The 16,324-nt window shown below is 41.7% G+C and overlaps 1 protein-coding gene across 1 annotated transcript in view; it reads right to left on the bottom strand.

The window, feature by feature from the left end:
* The window catches only part of ATXN10 (ataxin 10), a 166,122-nt gene that overhangs the window by 109,726 nt on the left and 40,072 nt on the right, over positions 1–16,324 (bottom strand). Inside the window, exons 5-6 of the mRNA XM_081822651.1 lie at positions 16,107–16,265; positions 3,221–3,301 (exon numbers count right to left, since the gene is read on the bottom strand). Coding sequence (XP_081678777.1) covers positions 3,221–3,301; positions 16,107–16,265 — 240 coding nt within the window. The remainder of the gene's footprint in view (positions 1–3,220; positions 3,302–16,106; positions 16,266–16,324) is intronic.

Here is a 16,324-nt window from a genome sequence, read left to right as displayed (position 1 = left end):
AACTACCTCTGCTGTTCACTACTCTGCTATACAGATTATAAGCCTGAGAACCACCCAAGCGTTTTCCAAGAGCAGCTAGGTTTAATCTAATAATACTGCAATTCATTGGGAAGGAGGACCAGAAAATCGTATAAACGCAGACTCTCATTTCTGCTGAGTCAACCATGTGAACTGATTTTGACTCCATATCCTAAACTTCTCACCGAGTAGTCTGGAGTCAACGAGTGGTGACATTCCAAGCACTTTCCCTCCGGAGCCACCCACACTGTCCCTGTGATGCCCCGGGGACCGCCAACAGGCACTTAGTGAACACACTACCTGTTTTACTGACTGACCCTCAAATGTGTAAACCTGGCAGCCCTTAACCCAACTGGACATTCTAACTGAGCAGGTGGGGCCACAGCCTGGGCATTCCTCAGGCGATTCTGATGTGTGCTCCCAAAAGCACCACAGTGTCTCCACAGGGGTCTCTAGTGAAGTTCCTCATCTGAACCACAGAACACAGAGAATGTTCTCAGTTCTCACAAACAAGGCATGCAGCACCACTCTAGGTGCATAGAAAAGAAGTTAATTCATTACATATCCCTGTTGAGAAAAACTAATCTTTTCAATCCTATTAATCTGCAAACTCACAACTGTGAACACAGAATTACCCATAACTGCCTGAAAAGGAGTCAACAGGGAACCCAAGAGCTCTACTTGACCGCAGACTCAGTGCTCCTGCCAAGACCCCCTTCCCCTCCTCCCTGCGCCCTCCCCCCACACACACCAGCACACACACCCATCAGCACTGAACTCGTCAGGCCCCCCAGCCAATCGTTTGAGTCAGTCACCACAAAAAGCTCACACAGGCTCTGACAAGGGCCTAAAAGCATGAGTGTAAGGTGACCCCTGAACACCACAGGGTCAGTCAAAAATCCATGTTATCACTTTTGACTCCCCAAAAACTTAACTACTAATAGCTGACTGTTGACCGGAAGCCTTACGGTAACGTCAGTTGATTAACACGTATTTTGTATGTTGTATGTATTATATACTGTGTTTTTACAATAAAGTAAGCTAGAGGGAAGAAAATGTCATTAAGAAAATCATAAGAAAGAAGGCTGCCTAGGTGGCTCAGTCAGTTAAATGTCTGACTGTTGGTTTCACCTCAGGTCATAATCTCAGGGATGTGACATCGAGCCCTACATTGGGCTCTGTGCTCAGTGCAGAGTCTGCTTGAGGTTCTCTCTCCCTCTCCCTCTGCCCCACCCCTGCTCACGCACACCGGCGCTCTCTCTAAAATAAAATAAAATGAATAAATAAAATCTTTAAAAAAAGAAAGTCAGAAGGAAGAGAAAATGTATTTACAGGACTGTACTTATTTAAAAAATCTGCATGTAAGTGGACCTGCGCAGTTCACACCCACGTTGCTCAAGGGTCGGCTGTACATTCACCAGAAGGAGAGGCAGTGAGTGGCCAGGACACTGCAGGCAGAGAAAAGGACATCCGCAAAAGCATGAGATTGCAGGGAAGGCCTTGAGAACCGACAGAAGTTCTGTGTCGCCATGATGTGGTAACTGAGAGCAGGGGAAAGAGGCTGGAGATGAAGCTGCCTGGTAAAGGCCTCACACGCCACACCGCTCAGGACACACGAGGCGGCGCCCACAGCAAGGCGCTGCCCGAGACGCAGGCAGCAGAAGGGGACTTGAGGGCTCTGAGGTTCCCACCTCGGTAGATGGCATTCCAGGAGTCAGTGCACTAACTGGACAGACCTTTTCACGAGTAAGAAAATTCATTCACTTCCTCGTGTTTTCATCTAAACGACTTTTTCTGGCACCCTGACGTGCGAAGCACCATCTGGGAACATGGCCACCCCGGAAGAAAAAGATGGAGCCCGTGCCCTCGCAGGGCCGACAGCCCAACGGCAGGGTCACACGAGCAGCATGCTGGTGTGCAACACACTATGATGCATGACAAATGACACGAAGAAACAAAAGCACTTCTCCTCGGGAAGAAAAGTCAAGAGGGGCCGTGGCACGTGAACAGACGCTGCACGAAGGGGAGCAGTGGCTACAACGTCTTTGTAAGTAAAAATGGAAAATGTTTAGTCTGGCATCTTCATTTGGTTACATGATAGAGCACTTTAAAAACAGATCCTTCGACAGGAATATGGAAAATGTAAAACTGAATATTAAAAATACAACTCAACTGTGTATCATTCTCCTTGCGTGCGGGTATTCCTTACTGCAAAGCCGCTTCCCAAGTGATAGCACTGCTCTCCATGTCACTAATTTTAGGTCAAAAAACTACAAATAATTCTTTTTCTGCAACAGAAGTATGCATATGGGGGGGGCCACTGGATTTATAAACATGGCATTTAAACTGACTTTAAAAGCTCGAACTTTCCTTTTTGTTGAAGCTATTAAAGAAGAAATCCCACTTAACGAGACTACAAAGGAGTGTAAAAGCTTAATTATTTGGAAGCCACATAGATAGTAAGAATTTCAAAACCACAGCAATTATAAAAATTGTGACTACAATCAAAAGATTAACATTTTTTAAAGTTTTTGATCATTAGATCCGTGATTTCAAAGTAAGTTTTATTTTTCCTAAGGCAACATTCCCAGTAAGGCTAGGGAACACATGAGCTATGGGAGTCATCCAGAGCGCTGCGAATCATGCCATTCCATCCTCTAATCTTACAGGCCGAGAAACTGAATCCGAACACAGTAAAAGGCCCGGCTACGGTCACAAACAGAATTACCATCACGAGGAGGCAGGGAGCCATGGTCTCCGTGCTCAGCGGGCACTGCTCTTCCCACTACAATAGCAGGGAGATCACAGACGGGTACCCAGTCTTCGTCTGAAATACCTATGGGAAAACTACACGTTGAGTGGGGCATGTCCCAAATCATTACACCAGTGATGTGAACACAGAAGCACGTTTCAAAGACGCAACTGCAATCAAAGGACAGGCGTAACATTTTGTTCTTAGCGTTTCTGAGTTTGCCTTTACTGAATAATGGCGGCAACCTGGATCGTGCAGCCCCACGTAAATCATTGCCTGCTGTGGCTAAGCTGTAATGTTAACCAACCAATTTAAAACCATTACTGACATAGAAACATGTATTTAGAGATTTTGTGCCAACTAAGAAACCACACAGTTTCTCAGTCATGTGTACAGGATACTCTGTATGGAATGCTAAATACTCAAAACCACACTGGTTTTTGGGGTTACCTTTCTTGATTGCTCATTTTGGCATACATCGCTTTCACCAATTCCGGGCTCTTCAGAAAGTGGTCTGTAATAATCAAGAACCTAAGAAAAAAAGGAGGAGAAAGTGTGGTTACTAGAAACATAGTAAAATGGACATGGCCTTATCTACTTTATGGGCATTGTACACATAAAAGTACTTCTTTTTATTGAACTTTTGATGTGCTGTAATCTTAAAATGTTCTAAGAGGTTCACATACTATTTTTCCATTAGCGGCTAAAAGAAAATAAAAACCCTCAAAATAGGTTTCTCCAATTTTACTTCAGAAATATTTATTGAAATGATTCAAATGTATTCAACTATAGGTCTTATCTAAGTTCCATTTTAACTATAAAATGAAATTTAGCTACAAGTTCAGGTATAAACAGAAACCATATTAAACTGTTCTACTCAGAAGGTTAAGTGCTAAAATTAACTAGAGAAATGGACATGTCACACGTTTTATTTAAACGTATGCCAACAACCTGGTAATGCATACTGGCTTGATTACCTTGTCTGTAAGAGCTCTCGAGTTACCAAGAAAACATCCTCATTGTCAAGCAATGCACTCATCTAAACTCAAAGATCAACTTATGGAAACCCTGAGGCAAAGATTATAAGCGTATTTCTTTAAAGTACCACTGTGACAACTAAAAAGATTGAATAGTATTATTAATTAATTCTGAATCATATTGGCCAGAGGGCATCTGCAGGCTTAAGAACTAAAGAATATACTGTTTATAACCAACGTTATAGCATAAGAGTGACTGTAAAGCATTAAATATATTTATGAACACAGTTTATTTAACCACTTAACAAAAAATATAATGAAAGTATGTGTTTCAGTATGTAACCAAATGAACCATATTAACTACCACAACACACTCCACTCATATAAAAACAAAATCTAAACATGTGTTCTATTTCTTCCACAGCCCTCAAAATAACTGATCAGCACTTTTTTTTTTTTAAGATTTTATTTATTTATCTGACAGAGAGACACAGCGAGAGAGGGAACACAAGCAGGGGGAGTGGGAGAGGGAGAAGCAGGCTTCCCGCCGAGCAGGGAGCCCGATGTGGGGCCCGATCCCAGGATCCTGGGATCATGACCTGAGCCGAAAGGCAGATACCCAACGAATGAGCCACCCAGGCGCCCCTGATCAGCATTTTGATATAAGATATTTCTAGTAATAATGGATATACAGAAAATTCTCAAACAGTTCTCATACCAGTTTGGGTAGGTCATTAAACTGCAACAACAGAAATTCATGCATTTTAAGCCAGGTACACAAAAGTGATCCTAAAGCTCATTCATGATTTAGCTTTCTGGAGCTCAAAACATTTTTCCAGAAGAACGTTCATTCAAAAATGCAATGTTCCAGGGCACCTGGGTGGCTCAGTTGGTTGAGCATCAGACTCTTTCCGCTCAGGTCATGATCTCAGGGTGGTGAGATGGAGCCCTGCATCAGGCTCCGCACTGGGCGTGGAGCCTGCTTAAGATTCTCTCTCTCTCTCTGCCCCTCCCTCCCTGTGCTCGCTTGATCACTCAAAAAACAGACAAATAATAATGATAAATAAAAAGTATTTTTTTTAAAAAACCCACAATGTTCCAAAACTGTGCTAGGAGCTAGATCACAATCCATATTCCAAAATGCTAACAGTGGAGAAAAGCCCACACATAGAGAATTAGACAAAAATGTCTCAGGGGCAACACACATAAACTTTGTAGAGTAGAGAAATAACAAAGTTGATCTAACCAGAGGGCCAAGGCAGGACGCTCAGGACGCCGAAGGAGGTGTTCTGTGAGTCCCTCATTGAAGGAGGACATGGAAAAACAGGATATCAGCGCACTCAGGGAACTATACCCAGGCAAACACGAGGAGGGTTTGAAGAAGGATTCAGGACCAAAAGCTTCCATCCTGGAATGCAACTGGCCCCCAGCTGTGGGCCCTCCCGTCCCTCAGCCAAGGTCCCATGACGACTATGCCCTCCTTCATGACACCAGCCAGTGTGCTCTTTCTTTCTTTTTGATCAATCTTTGTTGATCTTCTTAAAGAACCAATCTAGCCTTGGTTAATTTTTTCTATTGATTTCTGTTTCCTGGGTCACTGTTTTCAGCCCTGGTCTCGTATCAATTGCTTCTGTTTACTCAGGTTATTCTGTGCTCTCGTCTACCTTCAGAAAGTAGAACCTTCATGGAGGTCACTGCTTTTAGACCTTTCTTCTTTTCTGGTAGAAACATTTAAAGCTATACATTTCCCTCCAAGCACTGCTTTAGCTTTATCCCACAAATTCTGTATTTTCATTATCCTTCAGTTCAAAAGACTGTCTAATTTGACCTATGATTTCTTCTTTGACAAACTGATTCTTTAGATGAGCTAATTTCCAAAAACTTGGAATTTTTCTCAATATCGTCTGATTACGGTTCTCTAATGTAAGGTCACTGTAGTCAGAGACCACACACTCTGTATGTTCTCAATCCTTTTTGTATATTTACTGAGACTTTTTATAGCCCAGATTATGGTCGATCTTGGTGAACATTACACATGCAGCTGAAAAGAAAGTGGATTCTGCAAGTGCAGAGATAATGCTCCTACAACATCACTCAGTAAAGATGGTTCTGAGATCATCTACCTCTACACTGACATTCAATGGCTGAAGAGTGTGAAAACCTCCCAACTATCACTTCCAATTCCAGGCATAATGGACTAACAACTTACCCTCCTACCTCAAACAACTATGAAAGCAGGCAAAATATATGAAACAACAGTTTTCAGACAATAAACAACAGGCCCAAGTCAATCAGGTTGTGGAAATAAAAGGCACTTTGGCAAATCTCCTCTTAAACAAACAAAATATTCTAACGCGTGTGTGATAAATGTGACTTGATCAGTATGTTTATAAAATCCTTAAGACCTAATAGCAGATGGAGACACACTCAGAAGGAAGCAAGAGGTGGAACCTGAGTTGAAAAGGTTTCCAGGTACATGGGGCGGTGAGGGTGAAAGCGACGGGGAAGGGCAGAGGAGAGACGGGTCACAGCCACTCTGGTGCTCGGCCGATGTGACCATCAACAGCATCTAGAGCAGAAAGGAAAGTGGATCCACACTTTGACCTTTATACCAAGAAAAAGCGCAAGCAGATCAAACACCTAAACCTCAAAACTGAAATGATACAATACTGGACGAAAACCTTAGTAGAACAAAGATCTTTATAGCTATTCCCAAAAATCTATAGGACATAAAAAAGACTGACAATTTCATCTGCGAAAACATCAAAAATTTTTATATACAAAAAAAAGCCACATGCAAAGTCAAAAGACAAAGAAGTGAGAAAGAATATTTGCATTTTATTTCACACAAAGGACTACTGGCCCTAATTTAGAAAATATTCCTACACATAGATAAGGATAAGACTGACATCCAAATGGAAAAATGGGTAAAGAAAACAAGAATGTACATAAAAATAAAAATAAAAATCCAACAGTCTGAGAGCACACTCTGTTAGCAATAACGGAGGAAACCAGGTCCTCTGCAGTGGCCAAGACGACTATGTATTGATACAAAAGCTACGAAGGACTACTCAGCAGTATTTGTTAGAATATAAAAAAGCATGTTCCCTTTGACCTAGTGATTGCACTTACGAGTTATCGGACAATCATACCTGCCCACGTGCAATATAACATACGTATGAACAAGGCTATTCCCTGCCACGTTCCGTAGTTATGGAACACGGGGAACCTAAATGTTCACCAATAAGGAACTGATTAAATAAATCACAGTATATTCACACAGCGGAAGATAAAGAGAAAGTTCTTTATATACTTATATGGAAAGATCTCGAAAATAAACCATTTGGTTAAAAAAGCAAGAGGCTCAGGGGCATGTGGGTGACTCAGTCAGTTGAGCCTCCAACTCTTGGTTTTGGCTCAGGTCATGGTCTCAGGGTCCTGGGATTGAACCCCACATCGGGCTCCATGCGCGTCATGGAGTCTGCTTGAGATTCTCTTTCCTTCTCCCTCTACCCCTCCCCCTGCTCACACACTCACTCTAAATAAATAAATAAAATCTTTTAAATACATACATATATATATATACATACATATATAAATTTTTTTAAAAAGCAAGAGGCTCAACAGTGTGTTGAGAAGCAAGTAAGCAGCTCACCTGCTTAGGGGACAGGGATGGAGGAACTAGGGGGATGGCTGGGAGGGAAACTAAGCTTTCTGATACTTGAACCATATGAATGTATTATCTATCAAAGAATTAAATATGTAATTTAAGCATATCCTGGAAAATTCCTCTCAAGTTTATTTCTGCTTCATAGACATCCTGCAAGTATGGCCGTCTCCGGGTGGGACATCATCTGGTGGCCCTGGCAACTCAGTGGAGAACTCAGATATGTTTCATCTTACCAGAAGCTATTTCTGGGCAGACATATTTAAATTACTACTAACAAAATAGCAAATACTGTATCCTGTTTACTGTGAGCCCAGCACCGTCTAAGGAATAGCTTAGTACATAAAACATGGTGTGTGTTTTTCTTCAAAGCATTCATCTGGCACATTATACATTTATTGGGGAGGGGGGTGCTCATGATCTGTCTCTCACCAAAACGTAATGTCCGAATTTTCGATCTCCAGTGCCATGAACAGCACCTGGAACACTTCAAACACTCAATCAGTGATCAGGGACTTAATTAGTTTATGGTCAAAGTGAGCATTTTAAGTTTTCTGGGTTTCCTACAAGCCTGCGCAGAGTAGGGGTGGTTTCTACCTCAGGAGTTCTCCAAGATAAAAGGGCATCGGATCCTCAGGAAAAGGGCAATTTTTCCTTGCACGGAGCCCAAAGCCCCTCCTCCTGTGCCACAGGGGACAGCCGTCTCCACAGCATCCTCGTGGCAGACCCAAAATAAGTCAGAACAAAGCTGCTTCGGCACCGCTCCTCAGTGTGAGCCAGGCCCCGAACCAGGGAGATACACATGGGAACTCAGATCAGCAGATCAACCCAGGAAAAACTTTGATGTGTGCCTACAGAAGCACGGACTGCTCATTTTTCAGAGTTTTTGAGTTACTCAGGTAAGTACTGGGTGGCAATGATACAAAGCTCCTATGTCACTGGGTTACCAGTCAAATGCAAAAAAGAAGTCACCAGAGCTGAATACGGGCTCATTCGCCTTAACCAAAAATAATTAAAAACGCAAAGCCATCAGAGCCAAGGGCAAGAATGACATATTCCCGTGTGCTACGTAGAAGTGCCACCATTCAAGGCTCAGAGCGACAGCACTACAGACAACACTGTCAGCCAACACTCCTCGTGCCAAACCAACCATTCCAGCGGCTTCGGTGCACCTTTAAACACACGGGATGTGAAGCTCAGAAGCCTGGGAACGTCTAATCTAAATCAGTCCCTTCATTCGAAAAATAAGGACATACAGAAAGAGAGGCCCACAGAGGTTGAGTGTCCTGGGGAAGGTCCCCCCATTACCTAAAAGTCAAGATGAGTGCTCCACCTCTGACTTCCATGGTTCCACGGTTCCTCTCAAAATGCTCTTTATAGAGCTTGCCCTTTGCTCAAGCAGCCCTTCTGGAAAGAAGTTTCAGGGGAACTTAGGGTCTGGTTCTTCATGTCACCTTCCATTCAAAATGATCAAGGCTAAAATTCTTCCACTCTTTTTTTTTCTTTAAAAGATTTTATCTTTAAGTAACCTCCATACCCAACGTGGGGCTCGAACCTACGACCCCGAGATCAAGAGTTGCACACTCCACCGACTGAGCCAGCCAGCCGCCCCCTCCATTCTTTTTTTTCATTCAACAAAGAAGAAACATCCACTAGTGAGTAAAGATAAGTGCATTTTTACTTTAACTATTTGGAGGACAAGAATAACTGTCACTCACATTCAATTTACACAAAGGCAGAAGAAAGCGTTCTGTGTGGACGTCCATATGAACAACTAGAATTCTTTGCTACACCACCTTAAAGGGTAACATTTAGTGGAGAATACCGATGGCAAATACACACACAAAGCAATGAGCACGAGATGCCGACCGGAGGGAGATTTTTTTCTTGCAACTGGGAAGTGGTAACTACACGGCCGTCAATTATGTGTAAGTTTGTGTTAGCTGCTGAGATTGTTTTTCTAAATATAATATATTCTCCATCCCAGCATGTTGCCTAAAGATACAAGTAAAATTCTCAACTTTCACTCAGAATTCACTCGATTTACCTTCTTACCAAACATCTGCTCAAGGGAAACCAAAGACGAAGACAAGAGACCCAATCACGTTCAATGTTTTCTAAGTTACAGACTTTAAATCTGTGATTAAATTCTTTTGCAGAACAACTATGTCTGTAAATTCAGAAATTCTGTGGTAGTCCTGTGTGAGGGAGGTGGGGTGCCACTAATCTGAAACCTAAAATGCCACAAGGACATCTAGAGACTGTAAGACTCAAATAACACTCCCACATCTATGGAAAATAGAACAAATGGTCTTGGGGGAAGGTCACAAATATACTCTAGCAAAGGCAGAAGCTGGAGTAGAAGGGGCATCAGAGAAACATTTCTTTTACAGAAAGAAAAAACTAGAAATGTGATCCGTTTGCTAGGTCCTGAATTAAACATACACGCGCACCCACGCGTGCGTGTACACTGAATTCTCTCCCTCCGTGTGCATGAAGGTCACAGGCTTGCTTCATCTACTACTTTCTGTTTCTGGTGCCAAAACAGACTCATGCAGGCAGTCAGAGGCAAAACTCCCGAGTCCAATCTTGAAATTCGTCATTTAAATGTGATTACAGAAAAGCGCACATTCACGAATCAAGTTGTTGATGCCAAAGCACTGACTACATTTTTACATCATTTTCCATACTGGCTACAACCCAAAATGCATGAAGGTCTGTCTTCCCATCTCCTTCCTTCTCTCAGTCTTCCTCATTTATCACTGGTGTTAAAGCATGTGAACAGTTACAGACAGGTTAATTATCATCTGCAATGCAGTGTTTCTATGCCATGTACAAGGTGCTAAAAGCCATCTCTAAGCTTCAAGGAGCATACGTTAAAAAAAAAATACAAAGATCAGTATGTCATTGGTAAACGCAGGTATTCCTGAAGTCAAGGTTTTAGGGAAATCTTTTTCAAATGAGAGCCATTTATTATTTCCATTTCCATATAAGCATACAATGTCAAAGCTACACTTACGAATAAAACAGATTTCAGTGACTGTGAAAACCTAGAAAATTCTTTTACACTTCACTAATTAAATGAAGAATCTGATTTAAACACACTCCAGAAAATGAGTGCCGCTCTCCTATTCTGATTTCTGGGAAATCCAACCCACAGCTGCTTCCTACGCAATCTGGACAAAGCTCACAGAGCTGTTACAGAAAGTAACAGTTTCCTGTTACAGGTAAATAACCTCTTCAGGGGGTCAAACGTGAGTAACGTAAGGCAGAAAATTCTACTAGAAAACAAATGAGTTATAATCTCTGAAAAAGATATCACAGGAGCCAGGATCTCCCAGGCACCTTTACTGGGGCTGTGGGATTGAGATGAATTCAAACACCCAAACCCAACCCTTGGATTCATCCCGGGTTATCTAAGAGCACGAAAACATCTTTCACACCTACAAACAAAAGGAGCAAACATTTTTAGAAGGACATTATCCTAATAACTCAAGTACACCCACACTTTCCTGTGTCTCTGGTGTACCTAAACAAAAAAACCCGGTTATTGAAACCTTACATTTGTCCCGTTCCAAGAAAAGACACCAAACCCATGAATTCAAACACCATCCAGTTTTGTACTCTCTGTCAGCTATCCCATAATGTTAGCAGGTGGGAGGGCCAAGAGTGTGTGCTCTCTAATTTTCAGGGGTGGGTTCATATTTAACGTTTGTAAACAGTAACAATTTTTTTGGAAGCCTCTGGATGCTGGTTTAACTCATGTTACTGCGCCTCACTGCACTATGCTTCGCAGAGAACGCATTCTTTACAAATTGAAGGTCTGTGGCAAGCCTGTGTCTTCGTCTGTTGGCACCAGTTTTCCAACATTGTTCACCTCGTGTCTCTGGTCACATTCTGGTAATTCTCACAATATTTCAAACTTTTTTATTATTATATTTGTTATGATGATCTGTGATCAATAATTATCATTCACTGAAAGCTCAGCTGGCGATGGGTTAGCATCTTGTAGCAATAAAGTATTTTTTTTAAAGATTTTATTTATTTGACAGAGAGAGACACAGCAAGAGAGGGAACACAAGATGGGGGTTGGGAGAGGGAGAAGCAGGCTCTGTTCTCTGCTGAGCAGGAAGCCCGATGCGGGGCTCGATCCCAGGACCCTGGGATCATGACCTGAGCCGAAGGCAGACAGTTACCAACTGAGCCACCCAGGCGCCCCAGCAATAAAGTATTTTTAAATTAAGGTACGTACACTGTTTTTGTAAGAGAAAATGCTAAATTACTAAATTACACTATAGTGTGAATGTAGCTTTTACGTGCGCTGGGAAACCAAAAATTTCATTTGACTCTCTTTACTCCAGTGTTTGCTTTACTGCAGTGGTCTGGAACTGAGCCTGCAATATCTCTGAAGTATGCCTGTATTTCAGGATCCCATTTTTGTTTAGCAAATGCAGAGTCCCTCTCACACAAATCGAAGCATCACTGTTGCGTGACAGAAGACATCAGCTACTACCACTAACTCCCATCGTTTTTCCTGCCTACCTCCACTGCTGACCTCTGAGAACTCTAACTTGAGCTCTTATGAAGTGGATTTCATCTTTTGCCCTTTACTCCATTGCTGCCAGAAAATCGCCTGTGATCTAAGATAAGATACTTAAATGAAACAGAATTCGGCTACAGAAAATTTTTCTAAGTAAGCAGGCGCTAATGAGTCATCCATCGTGTTTATGAAACATCAGCATCTGGAGGGAGGTAATCTAAGTCAAGCACGATATCATACTATTTTCATGCACCAACTTGTGTTTGCGTGCACACGGTAATTCAAATACAAATAAATGTTCGGAAAAATAAACAACTTAAAAACTAGGTATAATTTCAACAGAACAATCAAGTTTATGCTGAAAGAGACCCAAACTGAGAAAGCTGATCCCTCGCCCCTGAAGTGCAGGTGGGGCTACCACTGGTTCCTGCTCAGCCAGAAGCCTGCTTCTCCCTCTCCCAACCCCCTCAAGGCCCCCTGCGCGGACACGACCTGTGCCCCGAGCACACTGACAACTCTGTGAAAACATGCATAAAATAGATCCTCAGAAAAACTGGGGAACAAAACGAAGAACAACTGCATCTTTGGTGATTTTTACAATGATGAAAGGGCCAATTCCTCAAGATGTAACAATTACAAACATCAAAGTGTACCTGACCACAGAGCCTGAAAATAAGAAATGCAAAACACAACAGATCTGACTGGAGAAACAGAAAACGGTCCACTTCCAGTAATGAGCGGAACAGGTGGACGGATGACCACAAGAAACAGAAGGCCCAACGGGCGTCTACACAGCACCAAAACCTGAATCCGCAATACTCTCAACACACATGGAACAGTCTCCATGACAGACCAGGCGCTTGGCCATAAAACATGCCTCAATATATTTAAAAATTAAAAACAGAATTTTATAAAATGTGTTCTCTGACCACAATGGAACAAAACTAAAACTCAATAGCAAAAGGAAATTCAGGAAATACACAAATACGGGAAATTGAACAAGCTCCTAAATTACCAACAGGTCAAAGAAAAAAGTCATAAGAGAAATTAGATATAACTTCAGATGGATTAAGATAAAAATACATGAGATACAGCTCTTATCAAGAAATTTATAGATGTAAATACCTACATTAAAAAAATCCTTTCATCAATAACCAAAACTTCTAGTTTCTTAAAGAAACTAGAAAAAGAGCAAACTAAACACAAATTGATAAGGAAGGATAAATAAGGATCACAGCAGAAATAAATGAAATAGAGAATAGAAAAGGAACAGGGAAAGAAAAAAAAAAAAATCAATGAAACCAAAAGCTGGTTCTCTGAGATCAAAACTCTGACAAATCTTAAGCTGCAGCAACCAAAATACAGACTAAAATTACTAAAATCAGGAACAAAGAGGAAACATTCCTACCAACCTCATGTAAATAAAAAGGAATCTAAGGGAGTACTACGAATAACTATGTGCCAACATATCAGGCTGCCTGGGCCAAGTGGACAAATTCCAGGAAAGACACAAACTAATGAAACTGACCCAAGAAGAAGTAAACCACCTAAACAGTCCTATAACAAGCAGAGATTGGATGAGTCATCAAAAAACTTCCCACAATGATAAAAAAGCCCAAGACCAGATGGCTTCACTGGTGAGTTCTACCAAATATTTAAAGAAAAATTAACACCAGTCCTTTGCAAACTTTTCCCCAAAATAACAAAAAACAGAAACATAAGAGAACACCTCTCAACTCATTCTGTGAGACGAGTGTTAACCTGATATCAAAACCAGGCAAAGGCATCACAAGAAAAAGAAAACTAGAGCCCAATATGCCTTATCAACACAGAAACAGAAGTCCCTAACAAAACATGAGCAAGTCAAATCCACAACGTGCAAAGATCATATACCATAAGCAGGTGGGATTTACCCCAGGATGACAAGCTGGTTTAAAATAAAACAAAATTAGGGGCACGTGGATGGCTCAGTCGGTTAAGCGTCTGACTCTTGATTTCAGCTCAGGTCATGATCTCAAGGTTGTGAGATTAAGCCCCCCACAGGGTTCCATACTGAGCTTGGAGTCTGCTTGAGATTCTGTCCCCCTCTCCCTCTCCCTCTGCCCCTCCCCCACCATGCACACACTCCATCTCAGAAAAAAATAAAAAAATAAAAAATAAAATTAATCACCATAATATACTATAGTAATAGGATAAGGAGCAAAAACCTCAACAGATGCAGACAAAGCACTTGATAAAATCTAACAGCTTTCATGATAAAAAACATTCAACAAACTACGAGTAAGTACAGGAAAATTACTCATCCTGAAGAAGGGTCACTACGGAGAACCAAACTTCACGCTCAGTGGTGAAAGACTGACAGCCTTCCACCTGATATCAGGAGTGAGACACAGAGGTCTGCTCTTCACGTCTACTCAGCATTGTACTAGTCAGAGCAACTGCATAAGAAAAAGAAAGAAAGGCGACCTGATTGGACAGAAAAAAGTTAAACTATCTATTTGCAGATGACATGATCCTGTATAAACAAAGTCCTTAAAAAAAAAAAAAATCGCAAAAAACCATCAGAACTAATAATGAGTTCAGCTCAGGTTGCAGGATATAAAATCAACATACAAAAATCAACCATATTTCTATAGACGTGCCATTTACAATCCATGAATGAAATTAAGAAAACAATTCCCCTTAAATAGCATCAAAAATAAAGTACTTAGAATTAACTGAACTAAAGCTATGTAAGACTTGTACACGAACATGCTACAGAACTTCATTAAAGAAGTGAGTAAGGCCTAAATAAATGGAAAGATACCCCTACACATGGACTGGAAAACTTAATCTAGTTAAAATGGCAATATTCCTCAAATTCAACTACGGATCCACGTACTGTCTTCCAAAACTCTAGCTGCTCCTCTGAACAAACTGAAAAGCTGATCCTAAAATTAATATATAACACAAGGGACCCACAAGAGCCCAAAAAACTCCTGAAAAAGAAGACAAAGTTGGAAGACTTAGTTTCTGATTTAAGACTTACACAAAGCTACAGTCATCGAGATAGTGAGGTACTGGCGTAAAAGAGAAAACAGAATGCAAACAACAAAACTAAAAGACACAAAAAGTCAAAACCCTGAACAGAGGAGCCTCAGGGAACTGTGGGGCAACAAGAAAAGACGAAGGTCTGTGTCATCAGAGTACAGGGACTGCTCTGAGGGCCCTGTGGCCTCCCACACATGCACACAGGCCATGCGGACAAAAGCACAACAGACTGTGATCCTCCCAGAATCCAAGGATGGGAGGCCCGAGGTTTCTGAGGCGTCTCCTTCCTGCCCCGTGGGAGGCTGCCAGGGACACTCAGATGAGATGCCCTTCTGATGAGATACAGAGCTGTCTGCCCACCCCCTCAGAATGTAAAACCGCTTCAAGCAATGGGGCATCTCCCTACGGTCATCCCAGTCTTCCAGCCCCTTGTCAGCATGTGGGACGAGGATCAAGGCTTCTCCTTTTCCCCGTCCACTGAAGTAACGAACTGTCTAAATCTAACAGTGACTTGTTGTGTCTTTACCGATTACAGTCAGCCTCAGCCTTGGCCTTCTATGGCCTGACACGGAGGCCCCGAAGGAGAGGCTGAAAAAATATTCAAACAAACAATGGCTGGAAACTCCCCAAATTTGGCAACATAAACCTTCAGATTCAAGAAGTCTAGAGAACCCAGAGAGGATATACCCAAAGAGATCCACGCCAAGACATCATAATTAAACTTCTGAGAAGACAAAGAAAAATCTTAAAAATAAGCAGAGAGAAATGAAGCATTATGTACGGAGGTGGGGGACAGACATAACAATCTGAAAGACAGTGAATACCTCAACTGAGCAGAAGCCCATGAGACACATATCAACGTCTAATCCTTAATGAACTACCTGGTACAACCACAGCAGTCTGATCTGGATGCCCCAGAGGGCTGCGTGTTCTCAGGCTGTGTCCCAGTCCTTGCCACCACACAAAAATTCTAACACCTCACTTTCCTTTTCCCAAGCCTCCAGGTGCTGCAGAGAAACTTTTCTTGTATCGTTCAATTATTAGAATTCAAACTCTTACTCTGCAAGGAAAGTGATCTGTTAGAATGTTCTTAAGCAATCAAATTTCTAACAAGATACTTACGGCCATTCTGATTCAGGCTGCTTCTGGTGAGCTTCAATGACGTCGATAGCAATGTTCAGGTTTTCTTCCAGTTCTTTCATTCTTTCAGAATTCAGGGATGTGAACAAAATCATTGACGAGTAGGCAACAATTTTTTTGTCTGGATGATTTAAGCAAGACCTTCCAAATAAAGAAAGGAGAGTGTGAACCCCATTCAGCAATACGATAAAATATGATTA

This window comes from Leptonychotes weddellii, chromosome 5 (genome assembly GCF_054177405.1).
Source record: "Leptonychotes weddellii isolate Sample4059 chromosome 5, ASM5417740v2, whole genome shotgun sequence".
Taxonomy (NCBI): domain Eukaryota; kingdom Metazoa; phylum Chordata; class Mammalia; order Carnivora; family Phocidae; genus Leptonychotes; species Leptonychotes weddellii.
The sequence above is the reverse complement of the archived record's forward strand: the minus strand, read 5'-3'. Positions and strand labels throughout refer to the sequence as shown.